Source organism: Sinocyclocheilus rhinocerous, unplaced genomic scaffold, assembly GCF_001515625.1.
Source record: "Sinocyclocheilus rhinocerous isolate Xijiao unplaced genomic scaffold, SAMN03320098_v1.1 scaffold1829, whole genome shotgun sequence".
Lineage (NCBI taxonomy): Eukaryota > Metazoa > Chordata > Actinopteri > Cypriniformes > Cyprinidae > Sinocyclocheilus > Sinocyclocheilus rhinocerous.
Window position 1 is genome coordinate 882,882 of NW_015650027.1, and position 22,485 is coordinate 905,366.

The following is a 22,485-nucleotide window of genomic DNA, read 5'->3' on the forward strand; positions in this document are numbered from 1 at the left end:
CAAAACTTTGTTTAATTACCATTATAACTAGCTATCTCACAATGTTTACATATGTATAAAAGCCTACATTAAAATCTGTCATATAAATTGGTCTTTTCATTAGAAATTAGCCTACTGATTGCCACCATTGATGGACAAAAAATCGAATAATATTAAAAAATATTTGTATTACAGTTTATTCTGCAGTTTTTCCCTGCTGTACCGAATATCTATACTTTTCAAGGTATCATATCGAAGTTAGAAATTCAAGTATTGTGACAAAATTCATTTTGTAGGGTGCCACAAATTAGTTAAAATTTCCAAAGGGTGCCGCGACTAAAAAAAGTTTGGGAAACACTGTATTAGATTACCAGAACATTGTATTACACAAATAAAAGTTTTATGTAATGTAATAAAAATTTAAACAAAAAAAAACTTTTTTTTGTGTTAATAATTATTCTTAGTAATGTGTTAGTAGTTTAATGGCTAAAGAGATCTGGGCTTGTTCAGGTAGAGATAACCTTATACCACTGTAAATATAACTGAAAGCACTCTATCACCTTGAGGACGACACCTCAACTCCAACTCCTCCTCCAGTGGGACTGACTTTGCAATCACTATAATTCAATTTAAGTGGCAAGTAGCACAATACACATGCTTGTGAAACTCTGTTGAGAGAGACTGAATTTAGTTGACCCCTAGTTAAGAATCACTTATCTAGTGATTCACAACTAAGTGCATCCCAGGGAGTACTTGAAAAGATGTCAATGCTTTGCTAAATCTGAAAAAAAAGAAAAGATTATAAATATTCAAAATATTTGGCCAGTAGATTTTATATAACTAATAGGTTAACATATTTTTTGTCATTAGTTTAAGAAAAAATCTTTAAAATTAAAAAAATATATAACAGAAATGGCTGTTTATTTTTCTCTATTATGAGTTTGTGTTCCATGCATTGCTGTTTACTTTGGTGCCTGCAGTATCGACTAAAAGCTTTCTATGGAAATGTATTTAAATGGACTCTTTGGTCTGTCGCCTCGTAGACGTACTGAGGGAGCTTCATAAGTTCACTGGGTCTTGATGAGGTTACCGCTCTGATTTCCTTGGAAATGTGCTTCAATGTGTCTCTGTTGTTTCAGTATAACAGATGAAGCAGGAGCGTCCATCTACAGTGTGAGTCCAGAGGCTGTTAAAGAGATGCCTGACATGGATCCCAACTTAAGGAGTGCAGGTGATTTACATATTCCTTCTTTTCATGCTTTCAGAACTAGTGTTCGACCATAATGTTTTTTTTGTTTTTTTGTTTTATTAATGTCAGATGCCTAAATTGAGAGAACATCAGATATGTGCATAATGCAATTTAATGGTTATGAATGAGACAAACACAAAATCTGAAATCAAAGAAGCACTTACTTTTAGTACTAACCCATTATCAACTGTTGATATGGCTGTCGGTAGATTTTAACATTTTTGCCATTAATCGCCCGTCTGCCAGTGCTAACAGTGTTAAAAAAATAAAAATAATAATATTACATAAAATACAGTATTTTTGAAAAAAAAAATATTGAAAAGATGATTAAAAAATGAAATATTATACAAATTATAAAAAAAATTAAAGATGACAAAAATATCTAAAAATATATTAATATTATAAAAAGATATAATAATCCAAGGAAATAAACACATTTGTCAAAATCTAAAAAAAGAAAAATAAGATCTAAACGATAAAGAATCACTATATTTTGACAATAGTTATTGACCCTGTAATGGTAAAGATGGTTTTTGGAAACGATTTTGCAAACGTACAACCTTGTACACATGAATGTCAAAGCTTTTATATTTTCCAGTGCCAAAGAATCCAAGTCTTCAGTCGCACTGGCCTTACCTGTCAGTCCAACTCAGCTCCCACTCAACCAGACCTTTACTTGCCATTTCAGTCAACCCTGTCTCCTTAGTCTGAAACAGACTCCTTGTTTTCTTTAGGCCACATTCATATCTCCAGTTGTCAATACATGGATTTCAGAAGCAGTGACAGTACCTTTGGAAATAGTCTTTCACAGTCTATCAAACCATTTCGATTCACTTCTCTCTATATCTGTCATACCCATTAGATATTTTTCTGTGAAACAGAACTTTCTGTAAAAAGGTTTGCCTTTGTTTAGACCACACAAGCACCCTCTCTACTCTTCCAAAAATAAAAAAGCAAGGCGAAAAGTTTGGAAATCGCTCAAACGTTCTCAAAAACAGGATCTGAGAATTATACCAGACTTCCTCTATAAAAGCAGTAAATCAGTATGGGATTAATCATAAATTTTCCTCTGGTCAAGTGCAAGAGCAAACTAGGGAACTATATGTATTGCTTTTATGAAAGGCGTAAGAAATTGGACTGTCCTTTGTGGGATGTGTGTAAATGTGTGTAGTGTTTTGTGTTTCATGCATTAACGCTGCCACATTACTAGCATATAAATAATTCAATAATGTCTATTGTTTTTTATGTTAATGAATTAGTTTTCTGACTAATTTCTAAGGATTTCAGAGTTAGATGTTTTTGCAGCTTGGTTTCAATAAATGGTATTTTTAAACTTGAGAGGATATATATATATATATATACAGTGGGTACAGAAAGTATTCAGACCCCCTTAAATTTTTCACTCTTTGTTATATTGCAGCCATTTGCTAAAATCATTTAAGTTAATTTTGTAATTATGATATGTCCTGCAAAAATTACTTGCTCATTATATGACTCCTCCTGCTCTAACCCACAAAGGTGCTCATACTTTGAAGACAATTTTTTGTAGAGGTGGTCGGCTGTGTGTAAAGATCAAGGTGGATGTGCTGCCTGAAGTAGGTGCTTGTGGATGGAGGTTTTGAGGTGGCTTTCTGGAGCGTGATCGCCAAGCCTCACTCGCTACGTCTCCACATTGAACTCTGTGGGAAATTGCTGCCTGTAATAATATTTGGAAAGGGATGGAGTTTCAGCTCAGGCCTTGTACAGCGCACACAAAAGCACTTCTCTCCACTCTCTGTAATGTGGAGGTTGTGCTTGGGCAGAAAACCACGCAATGTCTCACATTCTGTCCTGTGTTTTCTGAGTCGCTTTCTTTCTCACTCTGACTCTCGCACAAATGGTCGCGTAAAGATGAAAATCTGACTTTCATTTGCTGACCTTCAACAAGACTAGATAAAGCTAATGGAACAAGTGCGCCAAACTGCTTATGTTCATTTCATTTTATAATATTGTGTTTGGCTGGTCACATTTCCTGGGATAAGTTAGATTCAAGTTTTTCTGAATTGGGTTTTTATTTGTCTTTAATTGAGTTCTTATTTGACCAGACCTCTCTTAGTTGGCCCATGTCTTTGCCTGTCTTCGACAATTTACTTGGAAAAGGGGATTCATAAGTGTGAGTGTGTCTATTATTGGGCCTGTTTCTCTCTTTCTCTCTGACAGATGTGATGGCATATTCATCTGTAGCTTGGTCTGTTAAATGATTTTGTCATTTGTTCACAGATTTTACGTAGATTATTTCAGCCTTAATTGAGCTTTTTTTTTTGCTTTATTGTAAACTTTATACTTTTGTTGACTGACAGAATGTAAATAACAATGACATCAACAGTAATAATTGGAAACAGTAATATGTGTATATGAATAGGAATTTGATAGGTCTTCGTTTTTTGCATATATTTAACCATATTATGTGGTCACATTTACATTGACTGCTGAATAGTTTTGTATAAAAGAGCTTGTTTCCACCACAGGATTAAACAAACAAACAAACAAATAAATAAATAAAGGTAACTGCAAATTTTTATCCAACAACTCTGACTTTTTTTTCTCACAATTCTCAGATTTATGTGTGGTCTATTGTAAAAAAAGTCTGAATTGTGATATAAAAAGGTTGCAATTACCTTTTTATTTTATTCTGTGGTGGAAACGGGCTTCCATAGTTGTGTGTTGCAAATGCTGATATTTCCGTAAATGCAAATCTTGTTTATTAATATAATCTGTTAAGCTGTGATTAGTGCAGTACATTCCACACAAGCTTTTGCATGATTTAAATAGTCTCATTTGCATAGATCTATGCTCATGTGAGCCTAATTTATTCTTAATTAAGTCTGTGGGTTTATTAAAGTGTAAATATTGTTGTTCTCTTGAGACATTCATTATTATATTTGAGCAGTAACTACACATAATGGTGAGATGATTTCCTCTTGTATTGTTTTCTTTGTCCTCAGTGTCCATCGGGAGGCGTGTTCAGGACCCTTTAGCAGAGCTCATTAAGATCGACCCCAAACACATTGGTATCGGCACTTACCAGGTGAGTCACATGACATTCAATCTAATTAAAAACTAGTTTTGTGCATCTCCTCTTCAAAACCATGCTAATAATGGGTTGTTAGTTTGTTATACAAGGGGTTTTACTTCAGTAATGTTTATGTCTTTATTAAACACTGCCAACAGTTGAGTGTCCTCTCACATAATACTGTACATGATGTTGTGTCTGGCTCTGCTCTTGATCCAGCCAAATGCTCAAAGTAATTGTAGGCACATTCCCAACTTTCTAAGCCAGGCTCTGATTTTTAGTTTTGAGTAATAGCAGTTTCAAACAGAAGTCAGCTGGACTAGAGAGCTAATCCTGTCTCTGACTGTTTGCTTTTGCAGTCTCATATTATGAGTAATCCATTTTTCTCCTGAAATTAATTCTACTATGATTCCCAGTAGCATCATATGTTGACTCAAGGCTGGGCCTGACTTGTATTTTTTCCTTCTCGCTCTGATTTTTCATCTTTCTATTTTTCTCTAGCTGTCCTGCATGCTTGATTTCTCTCTCCTGCCCTCTGCTGCCCTTTTTTTTTTTAAACATCAAGATTATGCAGAACCTCTTTTTGGAATATTTTTTTAATATATGTACTCTACCAGTTTCCACAAAGATATTAAGCAGCACAACCCTTTTTAGCATTCATGATGATAAGAACCAAATCAGCATATTAGAATGATTTCTGAAGGATCATGTGACACTGGAGTAATGGCTGCTCAAAATTCAACTTTACCATCACAGTAATTAATTACCTTTTATTTTAAATGGAACCAGAAAACAGTTATTTTGGAATAATATTTCACAATATTTTTATTTTTACTGTATTTTTTATTAAATAAATGCAGTATTGATGTGCAAAAGAAAACATTAAAAATCTTACTCCTCCCAGAATGGTAGTTAAATAAAGTTTGGTGAATCATAAAACAAAACAAAAGCTCTAAGCTTAAATGTAATTTGTTGTTAAATCTTGAATTGGGCAATTTTCCACTGCAACCTTGGAGCCATTTTCCAAATAAGGAGAGGAAAGAACATCTTTTGTCTTTGCAAAAGGATCAATATCACATGCTTCTCACTGCCAACTTTTTGACCCAAAAAACATATGCACATGTGCTGATGCACACAGGTTTAGGTTAGCAGAGTATCAGGGTCACCTCGCCTTGCCCCTGCACAGTGTGAGTGTTGTCTAGTGTGCATCACAGCGACCCCCTGCACGTCTGTCAGCACTTAGCGTTTATTTACCCTGCCACATAATCTGAGCAACACATGATGCCTCTCCACCGCATTGACAAGCTGAGTGATAAGTGTGTTTGTGTGTGTGCATGGGAGAGGGGTTTACAGTATGTATATATATATATATATATATATATATATATATTATATATATGTATGTGTATGTGTATGTGTGTGTGTGTGTGTGTGTTTAATAGACAAAAAGACTGGATCATGTATCTTATTTCTTAACTTGAGTATCTGAAGTAGGGCTGGGCTATAAGCACTATAAGGGGGTGCTATTTTATACCCACTTTCCTTAACCTTGAAAATGAAGTTACAGAATATATAATTACATGTTTTGAGTGATGGGAAAAAGGTGTTTTACCTGTAAATTGTGGAGTAAAGTGTGCCTTTAGTGGTTGTCTCAGTTTAGAACTCACTGTGTGTGTGTGTGTGTGTGTGTGTGTGTGTATGTGTATAAGATGTTGTATAAATTACTTAATTATGTGAATGTATAAAATCATAAATTACCGTACTACAAATAATTAGGGACAATAAGATTACAAAGATTACATTAGACACTAAAAACTAAAATCAGTTGTTTTAAATGCTACACGTAGTAGTAATACAGTATGAAAACGGATATTTATTTTGAGATTTACTAATTGTTAGTACTAATTATTGGTGTTTTTAAATATTAACTTAAGTGAAATGCAGTTGACAGAAGCAATATACATGTAAATAAATGTGAATGAGCATGTACAATTAAATAACATAATATTATTTCACAACATATAAATCCAACAGAGACAGTACAGATAGATAAAATATGATCAGTATGGTACAGATATAGTGTATATCTCCAAATAAAATATAAAATGTTATATAAGTAAAAAATTATTTGGTAACACTTTAGTATAGGGACCAATTCTCACTATTAACTAGTTGCTTATTAGCATGACTAATGACATATTAGCTTTTTATTAGTACTTATAAATATTCTGCATGACCATATTCTACATCCCTAATCCTACCCAATGCCTAAACGTAGCAACTACCTTACTAACTATTAATAAGCAGCAAATTAGGAGTTGAGGCAAAAGTCATAGTTAATAGTTTGTTAAAAGCGAGAATTGGACTTTAAAATAAAGTGTAACCAGTAATTCTATGAAGAATTTATTGAATGAAATACAGTAACTTTATGAAGTGGATGGAAGCTTTTGCTGCTGAGCTGAATTCGCTCTCTATCACCTTCATAACACTTTTGATTGCACATCACCCTCTATTGTTACTTGTTTTGTCCTGACATTCCATTTAGTCGAAGTGGGTGGGACCTCTAAAGTTTAGGTTTATATAGTTAACTGTCAATCACTGAGACATAGGTGGAGAGTGTTCAGGTTTCCCAACTGCTTAAAGGTCCCAGAGGGCACATTTTACCATTTTACCCAGCTGTGAGAGAAAACACCATACACACCCCCGGATATTAAGGAAACTGTCACTCCCCTTGATGCACTTTCCCCTTGTGTTTTTCAAGTCCAAACATTTAAACCAGCAATAAACCCTTTATATATTATTTATTTAACCATTCTTTATTATTACATTGTTAATCAGTGTTTATAAAAGTTTTTCTGAACACCTGCAGAAATATGCATATGTTAGGTTGTACTTTAATTTTGAATTACAAAATAGGTTACATTTAAATGTTTGTTCACACAAGGACCACTATTGATCACACAGATAAAGCTTTAGTATATAGTGTTGTTTTCACACTGTTTATTGCATGTTCAGAACGCCAATAAACAACCTCTTTGTAAAAAAAAAAAAGTTTTTGATGAAGGTTGTGTTGTGAAAAAGCACCAGTGATGTCACTCCTGAAGGCTTTCTCTATTTAATGGGCCTGCTGAGACTGTTCCCTCAGGGTCAAACAGAAGAGAGCGAATGGTATTGACTGACAGGAGGCTGATTGATAGCTGAGTCCATTTTCGCGTGGGAAAAAGGAAAAGTTATGCGCTCTGCTGAACACCTTTCATTCTGATCATGTCTGATCTAGCTGTGTTTTTGCATGATAAATCTTTTATTATATGACTTTTAATTCATTTTCTTTCCTGGGTAAAGTCTACAAGAATTATTCTTTATCTTTGTTGTCTTATGGCTGTTCACATTTGTAGCAAACCTTTGAAAGAAGACTAACGTACGTGTTGTTTCTCATGACTTTAGTGGGTGTGTCCAGTAGTGCAGTGTGCGTGGGTGCAGCTCTCATGTTCTGTTTGACAGGTTTTTACTGACTTCAGACCTGGTCTACAGGCTTCACCTGAGGTAAAGGAAAGATGGAGCAGAGTGTAGGTGAGAAAAGTGTCAGAATTAGTCGTTAAAATGTCAGCCCACTGCCAGGAAACTGCATCATCTGATTTGCTGCCAGAATGCTTTTTAGAAATCATGCATAATGTTTTTAGTGGAGCAAAGCAAGCTTTGAATAATTATTATATAAAAAGTGTTTTTAATGCCTCGAAAAGTCATGGAAATTTCTGTCGTGAATATGTATTTATTTTTTCTATTAATGCTTTATGCTAAAATATTTAATTGACTAAATTTTGAGCTTATATAGAGATTTGTTATTTACTTTTTTGTAATCAATGCTTTAATCTGTCAAATTGGTTCACACACTTATCTGATTGATTCATTAGCAAACCAGAATCATAATGAAAATTCTTACTCTATAATCACAAATGACTGAAAAGATCCTGGAAAAATCCTGGAAAATTCATTTATGGATTCAATGATGAATATACACTACTGTTCAAAAGTTTTTATTTTTTTTATTTTTTATTAAAATGTACTTATTTATTTATTTTTAATGAAGTTTGCATTAAGTTTATCAAAAGTGACAGTAAATATATTTAGAATGTTAGAAAAGTTTATATTTCAAATAAGTGTTTTTTTTTTTTTTTACTTTCTATTTATTAACCATTTCTGACAGATATAAAAAAATAAATAAAACATTAAAAGAGAAAACAGTTATCTTTCCTATATTTTTGTTCAAATGAAGACAGGTATTGATAGCATAAGAGATTTAAAAATCTCAAAATTTTGAACGTTAATATATGTTCAAAACAACTGCTTTAATCTGTCAAATGTGTTAACAGATTGATCTGAATTACTTGCTGGTGAATTGGATTGAATCACAATGTTTGAAAAATTCTTATTCCATAGTCACAAATGACTAAAGATCATGGAAAAGTCCTGGACAATTCTATGGTGAATATACCGTTTTCTTTTAGCACCTATAATGAATCTGTCAAATGGGCTCAAACTGAATCAGAAAAATAAAGTTATCTGAAATGTCTGGAAAGATTGCAAGTCATTGGTCAAAAAGTGTAGGAACCTTGCAGAGAAGTCTTTAATACTTATTGCAAGATTTTAGGATGTCTGAGATTGTTTCATTAGTAACTTGCATCTAAATGACCTTGCAGGTAAGACAAGACTGCACATTTAAAAATCTTATATCATAGGTAGAAATTGTAGCCTGTTTTAAGGATGATTTAACATAACTTCTGCTCTGTCAGGCCTCATCATTTCTATGCTACTGTCAAGACGTCTTTAGCCATTTTCAGATGCCTTGTTTGGAGCTTTTGTGTTTTGCTGAAAACGTAGGTCTCTGGTTACACAAGAGGCAGAGGTTTGGGAGGTATGTAAAGGGATCTCCCCAGTCAAACATCTTTGTGTGTTCAGCGCTCTCTGGGAAGTGTTTTCAGAGCCTGCAGCTGGTTAGATCTGCATTGGGTCATGAGGGCGGGGAAAGGAGAGAAGAACTGATTGACATCTCAGAGTGGCAGCTTTTCGTAAAAAAAAAACCTGTTAACTGGGCTGAGTGTGGACAGACACACTTTGTTCTGGCGCTGGAGCCTATCCAAGCCAAACAGGACCTCGCACCTGAATTTAATCCCGTGGTTTGTGTGAGCCTGTGTGTTTTTGTGCGTACGTGTGTGCATGACTTGGGTCGGAGACCTCGCCATGGCTCTGCTGGGCTTGGTGAGGCAATGTAATTGCGTATTTGTGTTACCACTGACCCGTCCCCTGCTCTATACCTGGCATGTCGGGGTCTGGGATATGAGTCTGTTCAAACAGAGGGCAGGTTTAAAAACTATGTTAACTCCCACCACATTTCTTCACCTATTCCCCAATGCTTTAATTGAGTTTTGGTTGTTTTGTCTTCAGGGTTACCACACCACTAAGCCATGTCAGAGCTTAGCTGTCAGCCGCTCTTCCTACTGTGAGCGAGGACCAGAGAGTGCGGCTCGTGTGCGTTTGAAGACAGATGGAAAGCTTAATATCGGCTTTAGGCGAGCTTGGTCTTTCTCAGGCCCTGCTGGAGATGATGGTTTGATTCTTAACGTATACTCTACCAGATGCAGCTCAGTTTTACACTCGCTAATCGAAATGGTTATGCAGTTTTAGATATGTCCAGTAGGATTGACAGGAGATTGGAGAGATGAAAGCTGCAGCCTTTTTCAACAGCTACTACTGGAAACATTCAACGTTTCTAGGTTGATATCTCAAATATGACCGCAACCATTTCAGCCCATGTTTACTTTCTTGTTCAGCTTTGTTCAATTTATCCGCAGTGATTGAAGTGTTTTTGAAGCCTTAAAGGGATAGTTCATGCAAAAATGAAAATTATTGTATTATTTGCTGACCCTTATATGCAGTGTTGGGGAGTAACTAGTTACATGTAACGGAATTACGTAATTTAATTACAAAATAAATGTAACTGTAATGTGTTAGTTACTGAGAAAAATGGTAACGATTACAAAAGGGGTTACATCTGAATATTTTCACACACATACAGATTTGATTGATTTCTTTACCAAATTGAATTGACTGCTTTAAAATATGAGACACCAATGTTTCAGGAGTTTAGGACACAGAATTAGACACATGCTTATTTGATAACTGTATTATTTCCTATTTGGGTTTATGTATATTCTTTATTTTTTAAGATCAACTGTTTTTTCAAAGGCATAGTTAGATGCCAGCATTTCCTGTCACAGCAATGCAAAGATTGGATTTCAAAAACAGTATCATAACTATTAAACTGTCTTATGATTTTAAATCTGTATTTAACCTCAGAACGATCTCAATGTTAAAAGAAGTCCTAAAGTCTGATTTTGTGGTGGCTGTGCTTTAAAATAACATTTTTATAATCTTAATTCAAGTGATGAAGGATTTTGAAAGTCTGACAGTAATCAGTGTTGGGTACTACTGTAAGGTTATCCCAGCCTGGTTTAAATGTTTCAAAATGATTAATAGTTGAAAACATTCATTAGAAATTTAGAAAAGTACTCAAAAAGTAATCAAATGTAATCAGTTACATTACTTTAATAAAGGGTAACACTGTTTCATATAGTTTTATAATACGTTACATGTATTATTATAATAACAATAAATTATGCATAATTACATACAAGTAACCCTAACCAAACACTAATCCTAACCCTAACCATACAGGGCTCGCAAAATTTCAAAATCGCTGGTAGCCCTTCGGGCAGACATTCTTCAGATTTTGGTAGCCCAAAATGAATTTAAGTAGCCAGAATAAAAAAAAAAAAGACATCGGCTGAGCTTCACTGCGGACAAATCAGCATGATTAAAAACTTCAGTGATTGCTTTTTTATTTTAAATAACAAGTCAAATGATACCCATACTGTGCTGCACATTATTGGCAATATTGAGCTGAAGCTTGACTTTGCAAATTTAAAATCGCAAATCAAATCGCAATCGCAATATCTGTCAAAAAAATCGCAATTTGATATTTTCCCCCAAATCGCACAGCCCTAGTGCAAACTATCAACTACGATCCATTTTACCCCTACGAGCTAGTGAACAACGGAAATCAAGGAAGGAATTTTATATCACTGTTCAAGATAGCCCGTCGGGCAAGGTGGTGATAAATTTTGGTAGCCCGACTGGAAAACACAATAGCCCCGGGACGTTGGGCTAGCGATTTTGCGAGCCCTGAGTTCTTATTTATGCCCAAAACAAAAAGGAATTTTGTATTGGTTTAATGGAAACTATAAGAATTTCTGTGATGGTTTCTATTGTTTTTTTCAGCAGGGTAATGATACCCATACTGTGCTGCACATTATTGGCAATATTGAGCTGAAGCTTGACTTTGCAAATTTAAAATCGCAAATCAAATCGCAATCGCAATATCTGTCAAAAAAATCGCAATTTGATATTTTCCCCCAAATCGCACAGCCCTAGTGCAAACTATCAACTACGATCCATTTTACCCCTACGAGCTAGTGAACAACGGAAATCAAGGAAGGAATTTTATATCACTGTTCAAGATAGCCCGTCGGGCAAGGTGGTGATAAATTTTGGTAGCCCGACTGGAAAACACAATAGCCCCGGGACGTTGGGCTAGCGATTTTGCGAGCCTTGTAGTAAGTACATGTAGTTAATTAATATTACTCAGTACTTAAATGTATAATTACATTGTAACAAGGACACTTTAAAATAAAGTGTAACCTAATTAATTAATTGAAATAGTTACACTACTTATTACGTTTTAAATAGTAGCTTGTAACCCTCCCAACACTGCCCTTATGCCATTCCTTTCTTCTGCAGAACACAAAAGATGTCTTGAAGAATGTTGATAACCAAACTGTTTTGATGACCATTGACTTCCATTGAACAAAAAAAAAACAAATTTCTGAAAATATCTTTATTTGTTCCACAGAAGAAAGTCATGCTGGTTTGGAATGACATGAGGGTTGTTAAATGATGCCAGAATTTTCATTTTTGGATGATCATTTTAATTCACTCTTTACTGACCCTGCATTGCCAGACGGCCCGACAGTTGATACAGATCATTGGCCGTTCTCTTGTTCAATCATATACCATTCATTTGACTTTTTCTCCCTGTATGTGAGCACTAATATCGCAGTAGTGGCGTCCCGCCTCGTAAATTAGTGTACCCTAGCACATAGCTTCCTGGAACAGCCTTTAAAAATAGATCTGGGGGGGTCGTGATGATTGATGGCTTTCTAATGAGTGTGCATTCCATCAGCAGAGCTCCAAACTGCCTGCAGGCGACACTTTTTGGGTGTCTTCCTCTATCAGCCTACTCAAGGACTGTGAGAATTTTCGCTTCATCCGCACTCAAGGCGGTTTATACAGTCGACCGGCTGCCAAGTACTCAAAAGCTAACCTTAGGGTTTGGGAGCAGCTACATGGGAACCTGTCCACACACTTCTCAGGTTGCATCCGGCTATTATGCGGCAGCAGGTTTTTGTACATTAAAAATAAGGAGTTGTTTGTTGTGAGAAGTACCTTGAGCGTGCACTGATTTATTGATTATCAGCAAGCTGTCAGTGATTGTAGCATTATAATCTGTTTGTGTACAATAGTGAATGGGTTGATAAGTCTGATGAGTGACTGTTTTGAAATCACCATAAGCATCATATGGGAAAATGGCATTAAACTGTTTGAGTAAATGAGGATCATTAGGAATGATTGGGCCGCCGTCGAATATCTCAGCTTCTGCCTTCAGGCTTCAATGTTTATTGTTTAGTTTTCATGTTTCATTTCAACACATGCGTTCCAGTAGTGTACATATATTTCTCACCTCTCTAAGGTTACAAAGGAAATGTGTGAGAGATTTTGACAGAATATTACAGCCAGTGGTGTTCTCCCACATGAAGACTGTTTTTGTGCAATAAATATTTTTTGAGGTCTAATATTACAGTTGTTTTTCCAGCATTTGTGTATCACTGACTAGATTTAGGAGGTGATACTAAAATAACATTCATTCTTTTTTGACTATTGGCAAGTTGCAGTGAACCGCAATAACCACTAGAGGCGATATTACAAAAGAGTTCTGGATTTCTGAAAGCCTCAAGACAGATCTTTCATTTTTTTACACTCACACTTACTCCCAGGGGATGTCTAGTGCTGAGATCTCAATGCCGCTACTGTTTTTTAAAACCATTACTAATTACGTTAACTGAAAGTTTAAGAAAATGCACAACCTGGTGCAGTGTTATGGTGATAACTTAAAGATATTTGCAAAGTGTGATTCTCTTCCAGTCTGTGATGAATGCTTTTCTGTCTTTGCTTGGATAAGATTACTCCATTGTATACGGCTAGACAGTAAATGTTATCACACAGATGTCCTTGTTCCAGTGGCAGTCATCCGGATCCTGTCAGGTCAAAACACACATTCTGCTCTTTGCTATAACCCGCATAGCTCAGCCACTTCAATTCCTAGCAGTCACTCAATATCTCAGTCATCCTTAACCCACTGAGATGTTACCATTGTGATGGTCTAAACCATTTCTATTTATCTTCATTCAGTCATATCTAATAGGACACTATTCCATCACTCTGTTTGTCAACAAAAAACTGAGCCTTAACACCTCATCTCCATTGCACTGCAGTACTTATATATGAGGTACCCTACCTGCAGGAGTCCATCATTTTTATTTCATTTCATTTAATTTCATTTACTCTGTTAACGAAGAACTGAGCATTAAAACCTAAATTCCATTTCACTGCAAAGGGGTCATATGATGTTGCTAAAAAGAACATTATTTTGTGTATTTGGTGTAATGAAATGTGTTTATGCGGTTTAAGGTTCAAAAACACATTATTTTCCACATACTGTACATTATTGTTTCTCCTCTATGCCCCACCTTTCTGAAACGCATCGCTTTTTACAAAGCTCATCGGTCTGAAAAAGCGAGGTGAGCTGTGATTGGCCAGCTATAGAACGGCACGGCCGGCGGATTCGACGAAAGAGCAGCCGGCGGGCTTGCGGCAACCATATGTGACGACCCCGGGCTGGACTCCGCTTCATCCACGGTGATAGCCGATCCGGCGATCCATAGTGCGAAATTTATGTATTTCCTCAGCGACCAGCACGGATCAGCTCTAGGCATGACGAAGCGGATATCGTCTTCTTTTGGAAGGCCAAACAAAGTAGTTTCGCTTTTACAACAAAACACAGCGTCTCCATGACATGGCGGCGGCGGCAACAACAATACTACAGTGAGAATAAACGTTACGCCTTCTTTCTTTGCGTGAACATTTGGGCGGCGTTATGCAAATCTTCCCACATAGTGACGTAGATATGTGGGGGCGTGTTAGAATGCAACTTTAGGGATCTTATCTATTCACGAACAGCTTGTAACACTCCAAAGAGAAAGGAAAACTTGAAATCGCATCATATGACCCCTTTAATATTTAAATCAACCCATGCACAAAATTCTTTCAGCCATCAAAGAAGAGGAAAGTCTGCTCATCCCATAATATCTCTTATCACACCTTTTCTTTGAGTGTTTTGGTGCCTGTTCTCGACGGACATATGTTTTGTGGACAAACAGCCAGATCTCCTAATGAGTTTACAATATCAGATTTCTCTAGGCAACAACATTTGTTTTGAGGGTGATTTTTTTTTTTTTTTTACGGAACATCTGCTTCTCAGACCACTTTGACATTCTCCATGTTTTTGGCCGCATTTTCACAGTCCAAACGCACTGCATTTTATTACATTGGAAAACAGTTCTTTAGCTCATTGCGTTGCTCTGTGTTTAATGTGAAACATGATTGCCATGGATGGATATTAACAGTCAGTCTTTAAAAACTGAATATCCACCATATATGTATCCTCCAAACTTAGTTATAGAATAAGGTTCTCTACACTGTTTCATGTTTTCTATTCTTCTCATGATAAAGCAAGTTGATTTGTAAAGTGTCCCAGAATGATTAAAACAAAAGATATTGGGATAAAGTATCCCGATTCACACCATCTCAGACCCACTTCTTACTTTTTCCCATTGGTTGTGTAATTTCAAACACTAACACTCTCTGAAAGTAAACCACTGCGTCCAAATATGAGGGAAATATATCGTCTATGTCTATGTTTATTATTTCTGCCTGTTCTTGTGTTAGTGTGTGACTGTGTGTATTCGTGTGTGCACAAGGGAGGTTGAATGTGTATATTGAGTTAGCTATAAGAGGCCCGTGGGCTTCTCGGTCTGTTTAATATACTGAATTTGTATTCACACAAACACAATGACACACTAGTGCACGCAAAGACAACTTGAGAGCATTAGATCTTACTCACACTGTAAATTTACACACAGAAATGTACACAGAACAGGCAATACATGTCGTACACTCCCAAACCACCATAAACTGTCATTGCTGTTGGGTTTTCCCCTAATTAAAAAGAAAATTAGAGAACACAGTCTTTTGACCTCTTGAAGTTTCTCATCATCCTTTTACAACCATAAACCAGCTGGTGTTTTAGAAGTCACATGCTCAACAATTCATCAAAAGAGCTTTGAATCTATTTAGGTCGTAGATGGAGTCAATGAGCTATTTCAGTAGTTTATCTACATTTGTGTTTTCTAAGGTGTTGAACTCCCATCATGTCTATTGCTATAAATGGTTTTATTTTAATTGTAATAATTGTTAGGTACAATGTAGGGCTGTCAAAATGGCTGAAAAACTAAATTTGAATTTTGTACTTAAATATTATCAAAATTTGAATTCTATTCGAATTTAAAATGCATAATTTCAGTTAGGGTGAAGAAAAGCTTTTGGCTTCTCTCCTGAGGCCACAAGAGGGCGCATCGAGCAAAATATTACTAATGCACGTTTATTCAAAGTATAAGAAAACATGACTATCTGTGAAAAAAGTGCATAATGTTTAAAATAATGTTTATAAACCAATTATAATTAAGTTGCTTAAACGACTATAAACAAAACAGCATCATGTATGTATTCATAGTTTAATACAAAGAGGCCGAAAGCCGATCACACAGAATACATTTTTCATTTAAAAACTTGAGATGCAGTGGGATGGGGGAAAAAAAACCCGCCAACATGTTTTTTCAAAGTTGAACTTGCATTAATTTTACATGGCTTTCTAAACATGCGGCTCTTTTGTGCGAGGCGCGAGTGCAACGGTGATGTCCCTCTAGAAAATGCGCGAAATATGCGTTCTGTGTGAATGGCTTGGTTTCAGTTTTGACGTAAACAAGATCTTCTCCGCATTGATGTTCTCTTTTCCCGCAATATTTGTTATTAACAACGCAGCAGCGCTGCATCTAGTGGCTTCAACTGGATAGGCTAACAAAAACATTATAATGCAACGACACTTACATCGTCATCGCATCTCGTACGCCACTGATAAGGCTGCCTTCTTAACGCACACCTAAAATTCGAATGCAACGTTTTTGCATTTGAATGTGGATTTTTATTTTAAATTCGACGAATATTCGAAATTCGATTTTTTTTTTTACAGCCCTAGTACAATGTACTTATTGTGTTCATGTTGAACTTAAAAATGCTGCTGTTGAGGTGGTACACAGTTAAGGTTAGGGACAGGTTTTGGTGGTCTGTGGGCTAAGAGTGGGCTAAGGTATAGGAGTACAGTCGACAGGGTAATTGCAGATCTAACTACAGAAATTAATTACAGATGTGATTACAGAAAGGTATTTTTAAATACAAGTACAATGTAAAAACATGTATGTACACAATAAGTAAGTATAGCAACTGCCCTACTGTACTTTTTTTTTTTTCGATAATCCATTTCACTCTGATGTATATTAAAGCCCGTTTCCTCCACTGAATAAAAAATAAAAAGGTAATTGAGATTTTTTTTATCTCACAATTCTGACTTTTTTTCTCGCAGTTGTGAGTTTACATCTCGCAATTCTGACTTTTTTCCTCAAAACTGTGAGATATAAACACACAATTACAAGTTATACAGTCAGAATTACGAGATATGAACTCAATTCTGAGAAATGGAAGTCAGAATTGCAAGATATAAACTCACAATTCTGAGAAATGAAGTCAGAATTACGAGGCATAAACTCACAATTCTGACTTTTTTGTCTCATAATTGTGTTTATATCGCGCAATTCTGAGTTTATAACACACTATTGCAAGTTATTAAGTCATAATTGTGAGAATTAAATTCACAATTTTGAGAACATATCAGTCCCACCCCAGGATTGGACTTTATAACTCGCAATTGCGAGTTTATATCTCACAATTCCAAGAAAAAAAGTCAGAATTGCGGGTTTTTATTGTGCATTTCTGAGAAAAAAGTCAGAATTGTGAGAAAAATAGTCAGAATTCTGAGAAGTCGCAATTACTTTTTTTTTTTTTTATTCAATAGTGGAAATGGGCTTCCATAGGTGTATGTCACGATACAAAAGAAAAAAGTCTATTGCTACTTCCATTTCATTGCAACTTTAAATATGAGTAAAATTATATGTTTTTCTCCCAAGCCACCATGGTGAACTGTAGCTAGTACATGAAAATGAAAATCTTGTAAAAGTCGTAGTGAGTTCTTCCAAATGAAGAATTGCACATTCTTCTTAGCAGGTCTCAAGCATTGGTATAACTTCTTCCATATGGATACTGGTCCCAATGCAAGACAGACAAAGGCTTGTCAGAATTCCCTGCTTGCTCCTAATTTTGGTCAGTTTTGAATTTGGCCTTGTGGTTTTCTTTGCTTTGAATTCCATCTCCATTTTAGAAAACCGCCTCCTAAGTGTGAAAAGTTCGGCTGGATTAACTTTATCAATTCCCTGCACTTAATGGAAAACCCCTGTGAGAGGACTTTGAAGTGTCACAGATGCTTTCCAATGAAAACAGCCTCAGACCTTCTCTCCGTGTCTCTTGAGGCAAAGCAATCCATTGGCTGCCTTTTTATTCTGCCGTCTCTTTTTTCCCCCTCAGACCAGCATGAACACCACAAAGTATTTAGGGTTACCGTTTGATTGCCAATGACACAACATTGGCCTTGCAAAGCGGCTTGTTTTTGGAAAGTGACTGAGACAGCACGATTTGTTGCTGAGATATCTAATAGATGTAGACTTTCTTGACATTTCGAAAGACACAGAGTAGAACTTTTACCGTTTTAATTATTTTCAAAGTAACCGTAGCGATTTAGTGAACTTTTAATATAAGTCAAAATTGTGATTGAATCAAGTCAACATACTGGAAAAAACATCTTCAAGGTGTTTGATTTCGTTTTCAGAGCCCAGGTCAAGAACAGAGCCCTTCCTTTTCCTTTCTTGCACAAACACACGTTCTAAGACTGTGGTCACTCTTTCCAGCACGACGTGTCACAGAGTTTGCTGAGGGCAGCGCTGGATGGGGTGGTGCAGGAGTGTGTGAGCTTCGTGGGAGTGGACATCAACATCTGTTCAGAGACGCTGATGAGGTAGAGGCCAAATACTTTCCAGCAGGAGTCACAACATGGCAACTTCTCACTCGCCTCCCCGTTATTGCTTAGCGCTCTGTTTAGTCTGACACCCTACACGTCGCGCACACACACACACACACACTCAGAGACGCACGCACCGTAACATCTTTTCACATCCCCACTACACACAAACATTGTGATCTACATACACAAACATTGCCGCTCGCTAACATATACACAAATTGAGATATACTGCCTCGAATATTAGTCACATAAACTTACAGAAACACCGAAATGTACACATTCATTACATCCACTCACTCTGCCTAATACCTTGTAGGATTTCATGAGTAATTGCAAATTGTTTGCAGTACGGAAAACAGTGATTTGGAATAATATATTTCCGGAATACAATCAGGATCACGTCTACATGCCCCTAGATGTGCCTTCGAAATGTTAGCTTTCATTTACACAGCTTATTCTTTTTTTTTTTAAATCCTTCGTTCAACACTAGAAGTTAGTATAAGCGAGTTAAAAAATATTTTGATGAAAGCAGGTACACTTTCATGTTTCGTCAATGCATTCATTCAGATACATGTAAGCATTAGAATGAAATACGCACATTTCACAAATATCAGATTTCTGTATTTAACTCTTTAGGATTATGCCTTTGACTTATGGTGTACTTAGACACCCATACATCACTATACTGAGCTGGAAAGCTGTGTGATCCCATTAACATGCAGGGTTAAATGCTCGTGAGGTAGGCTGGGATCAGGTCATCTGTTTACCTGACTTTAAATGAGCTCTCAGTACCAGAGCTCCAGACGACGTGTTCGTGGCTCCAGTGTTATTCACCCCTTATTTATAAGTGATGACATATAATGTTTACATAGCTGCTTTTAGGGGAGCTGCCACTTCGAATTGCCCATACCGCCTCACAAAAAAAATGGTCTCAATACCTTTCTGTTTTGTATGGAAAGGTCAAAAAGATTATGAGATCTTAGGCAGCCATTTGGTAATTCTGCTGGAAAATGTTCTCAATATTTTACTAATATCGGACTTCTTGTTTGTGAATATGTACGGATTACATAAGTATGAAAAGAAATTTCCATGGCCTTGGGTGGACTTTTAAAGCAAAGCTCTTGATTCAGGATGTGTGGTTAATGCTTGGTATTGACGTATAAATCAATGACTAATTCCAAAAACAAACAGGATTTGAACCGGCGGGAAGATGTGAGAGATTACATTTAGGTTTTTTGGACCGAATAACTGTTATATTTGACTCAGGAATCACTTAAATCACTTAAATCTCATTGCGACCTAAGAAGTTTCATTGCGTAAAGCATAAAAGGTGTTCAAAAATAGCAAAAGGTGAGAAAAATAGCAAAACTTGCTAGCCTAGCACATTAGAAAAAAAACTGAAAAATGTAGAAAACATAACAGCATTTTTAATATGTTTTGAATGCTCTTTTTTAAGGTACAATTCTCGCTATTAACAAGACATTAACTTTGACTTTTGCCTCAAAAAACTTCTAATTTGCTGATTATTAAGAATTAGTAAGGTAGTTGTTAAATTTAGGTATTGGGTAGGATTGGGAATGTAGAATATGGTCATGCAGAATGTGTCCTTTACAAGTACTGATAAACAGCCAATATGTTAATAATAGGCATGCTAATAAGCAACTAGTTAATAGTAAGAATTTGTCCCTATACTAAAGCATTACCGTTTTCCCTTTTTTTTAAATGAGGTGTTTTGTTTTATCAGGCACATAGCAGGTCTGAACGCAGGGCGAGCACGCAGTATTATGGAGTGGAAAGAAAAGAACGGGCCTTTTCTCAACAGAGAGCAGCTGAAACTGGTCAAAGGCCTCGGTCCTAAGAGCTTCCAGCAGTGTGCCGGCTTTATCAGGATCAACCCTGAGACCGTACGCAGGTACACGTCCAAATCACGCCACTTCTACAGTTACATGTTTTTGCTCCAAGCTGCCTTTATATCATGTAGGGGGTAGTGGGATAAGATGTGTCGCCCCCTTAACCTAAAATAATTATGCATTATTTTTATCATATATTGTATCATATATTTATAAATGGCCAGTGTCTAAAATTATGTAAATTATTTGTCTAAACCTTAGCTGCGAATTATAATATTAAAAATTTTTCATTTTTTGGTTAATGTGTCAGTGGCTTAACCAATAGTAATGGTGGGCTTTGCCTCCAAATGGAGAAAATACAATTTCAATTGTTAATTCATATTAATTAATAAATGAATGTAATTATTATTAATAATAATTATTAATACTATTAATGCCACAGGTGCTATTGAAAAACTTTTGACTGCATTAAAATGTTCTAAATATTAAACCTTTCCCTGGCTGACTGTTAAAAATATAAGGCAGCGGCTATTTGCACTGTGTAAATAGCGATAGAGGCTATTTACACTAAGTGCAAATAGCAGTGGATTCTATTTACACTGTTAAAATAGCTGGATTTTCTGCTATTTATACAACTTATTGCAAATAGTGGCAATTATCTGCACCTCAGTGTTGTAGTACATTATAAAACAGTATGCAGTAATAACATATTGAGTGTAAATTATCATTTTAATTCAAATTATTAAATGGATGCCACCTTATTGGGACAATAAAGCCCCTCCCTACACGTACCCTAACCCTACCCGATACTTTATTTTCAACTTTTTGATCATTTACTTCATTTTTATTGAAAATAAATGCCTTTCCAATGTGATATGAGATTTGAAAAGGGAGAAAAAAAAAGTTTGGTAAAAGGTGGATTCGAACCTGGGTCGATTGCGTCAAAAAGACTATGGTACGCACTTTACCATCTACACCACTGAAGCTGACGATTGTCGGCCGCCTTTTATACTGTTGACCTATCACACGTTTGTGGGTGGAGCTACTGTAAATAGCCTCTGCCAACAAGGCGGGCTATTTGCACTTAGTGTAAATAGACACTCCAAAAATGTAATTATTGTGCAGCAAATAAGGATTGTTTAATGAATAATTTTACTCTTTTACTTATTTTCTCATTTATATTAATCTTTTTGGGGCAATGTGAGGCAAGTTGTATCACTTGACCATTTTCTTCTCATAATTTAATGGTTATATGTAATAGACGCTTTCATCTAATCCGTTGATTAGATTAAATAATCTTATACTTATTCATATGTATTATAATGCGTCAGGATATCATCAGATATATCTAATTTCTTGTAGAATGCAACTAAAAAGTGACACAGCTGACCACAATCTCTACAAAATGAAGAAGAAATAATTACAATTTATAGGTCACAAATCACATGTAAAAGCAAATTTATAATTCAGATATTTTACCCTCAATGTTTTTGTAATTTTGCTTCAAGCAGTGTCTGTTCTGGAGGGAACGAAGACCTCAAGGTTCCTCTGAAACAGACAGCTGAGAAGAAAAAAGTCAAAGGCTCTGGGATCACCTCTAACCAGTTTAACCCACTGGACCAAACCTGCATCCATCCCGAATCCTACAGCATCGCCTTGAGGTGAGAACAGAGCGTGGCACTAAACTATCACGTTACTGCACTACTGCAGATGATCATTGGATCTGCTTAAGGATTGACCCAAGTGGTAACAAGTGTTTACCTCAAGTGGGAGCATCTGGTCCTGTGTTGCTCAGTGTGAGAGTTGTGCGAGCTGCTGGCGCTCATATGAAAAGCACATTCAGCGTGTGCTCCGCACTTTCTGGCAGTGAATGACGCTC

At 36.1% G+C, this 22,485-nt stretch overlaps 1 protein-coding gene across 2 annotated transcripts in view; it reads left to right on the forward strand.

The window, feature by feature from the left end:
* The window catches only part of LOC107711437 (S1 RNA-binding domain-containing protein 1-like), a 63,727-nt gene that overhangs the window by 26,262 nt on the left and 14,980 nt on the right, over positions 1-22,485 (forward strand). Inside the window, exons 15-19 of one of the 2 annotated variants that reach the window (XM_016516429.1) lie at positions 1,119-1,210; positions 4,213-4,295; positions 18,644-18,750; positions 20,501-20,668; positions 22,115-22,267. In XM_016516429.1, the coding sequence (XP_016371915.1) occupies positions 1,119-1,210; positions 4,213-4,295; positions 18,644-18,750; positions 20,501-20,668; positions 22,115-22,267 (603 nt within the window). Of the gene's footprint in view, positions 1-1,118; positions 1,211-4,212; positions 4,296-18,643; positions 18,751-20,500; positions 20,669-22,114; positions 22,272-22,485 lie in introns of those variants that run through there. The other variant, XM_016516430.1, reaches the window with a different exon arrangement.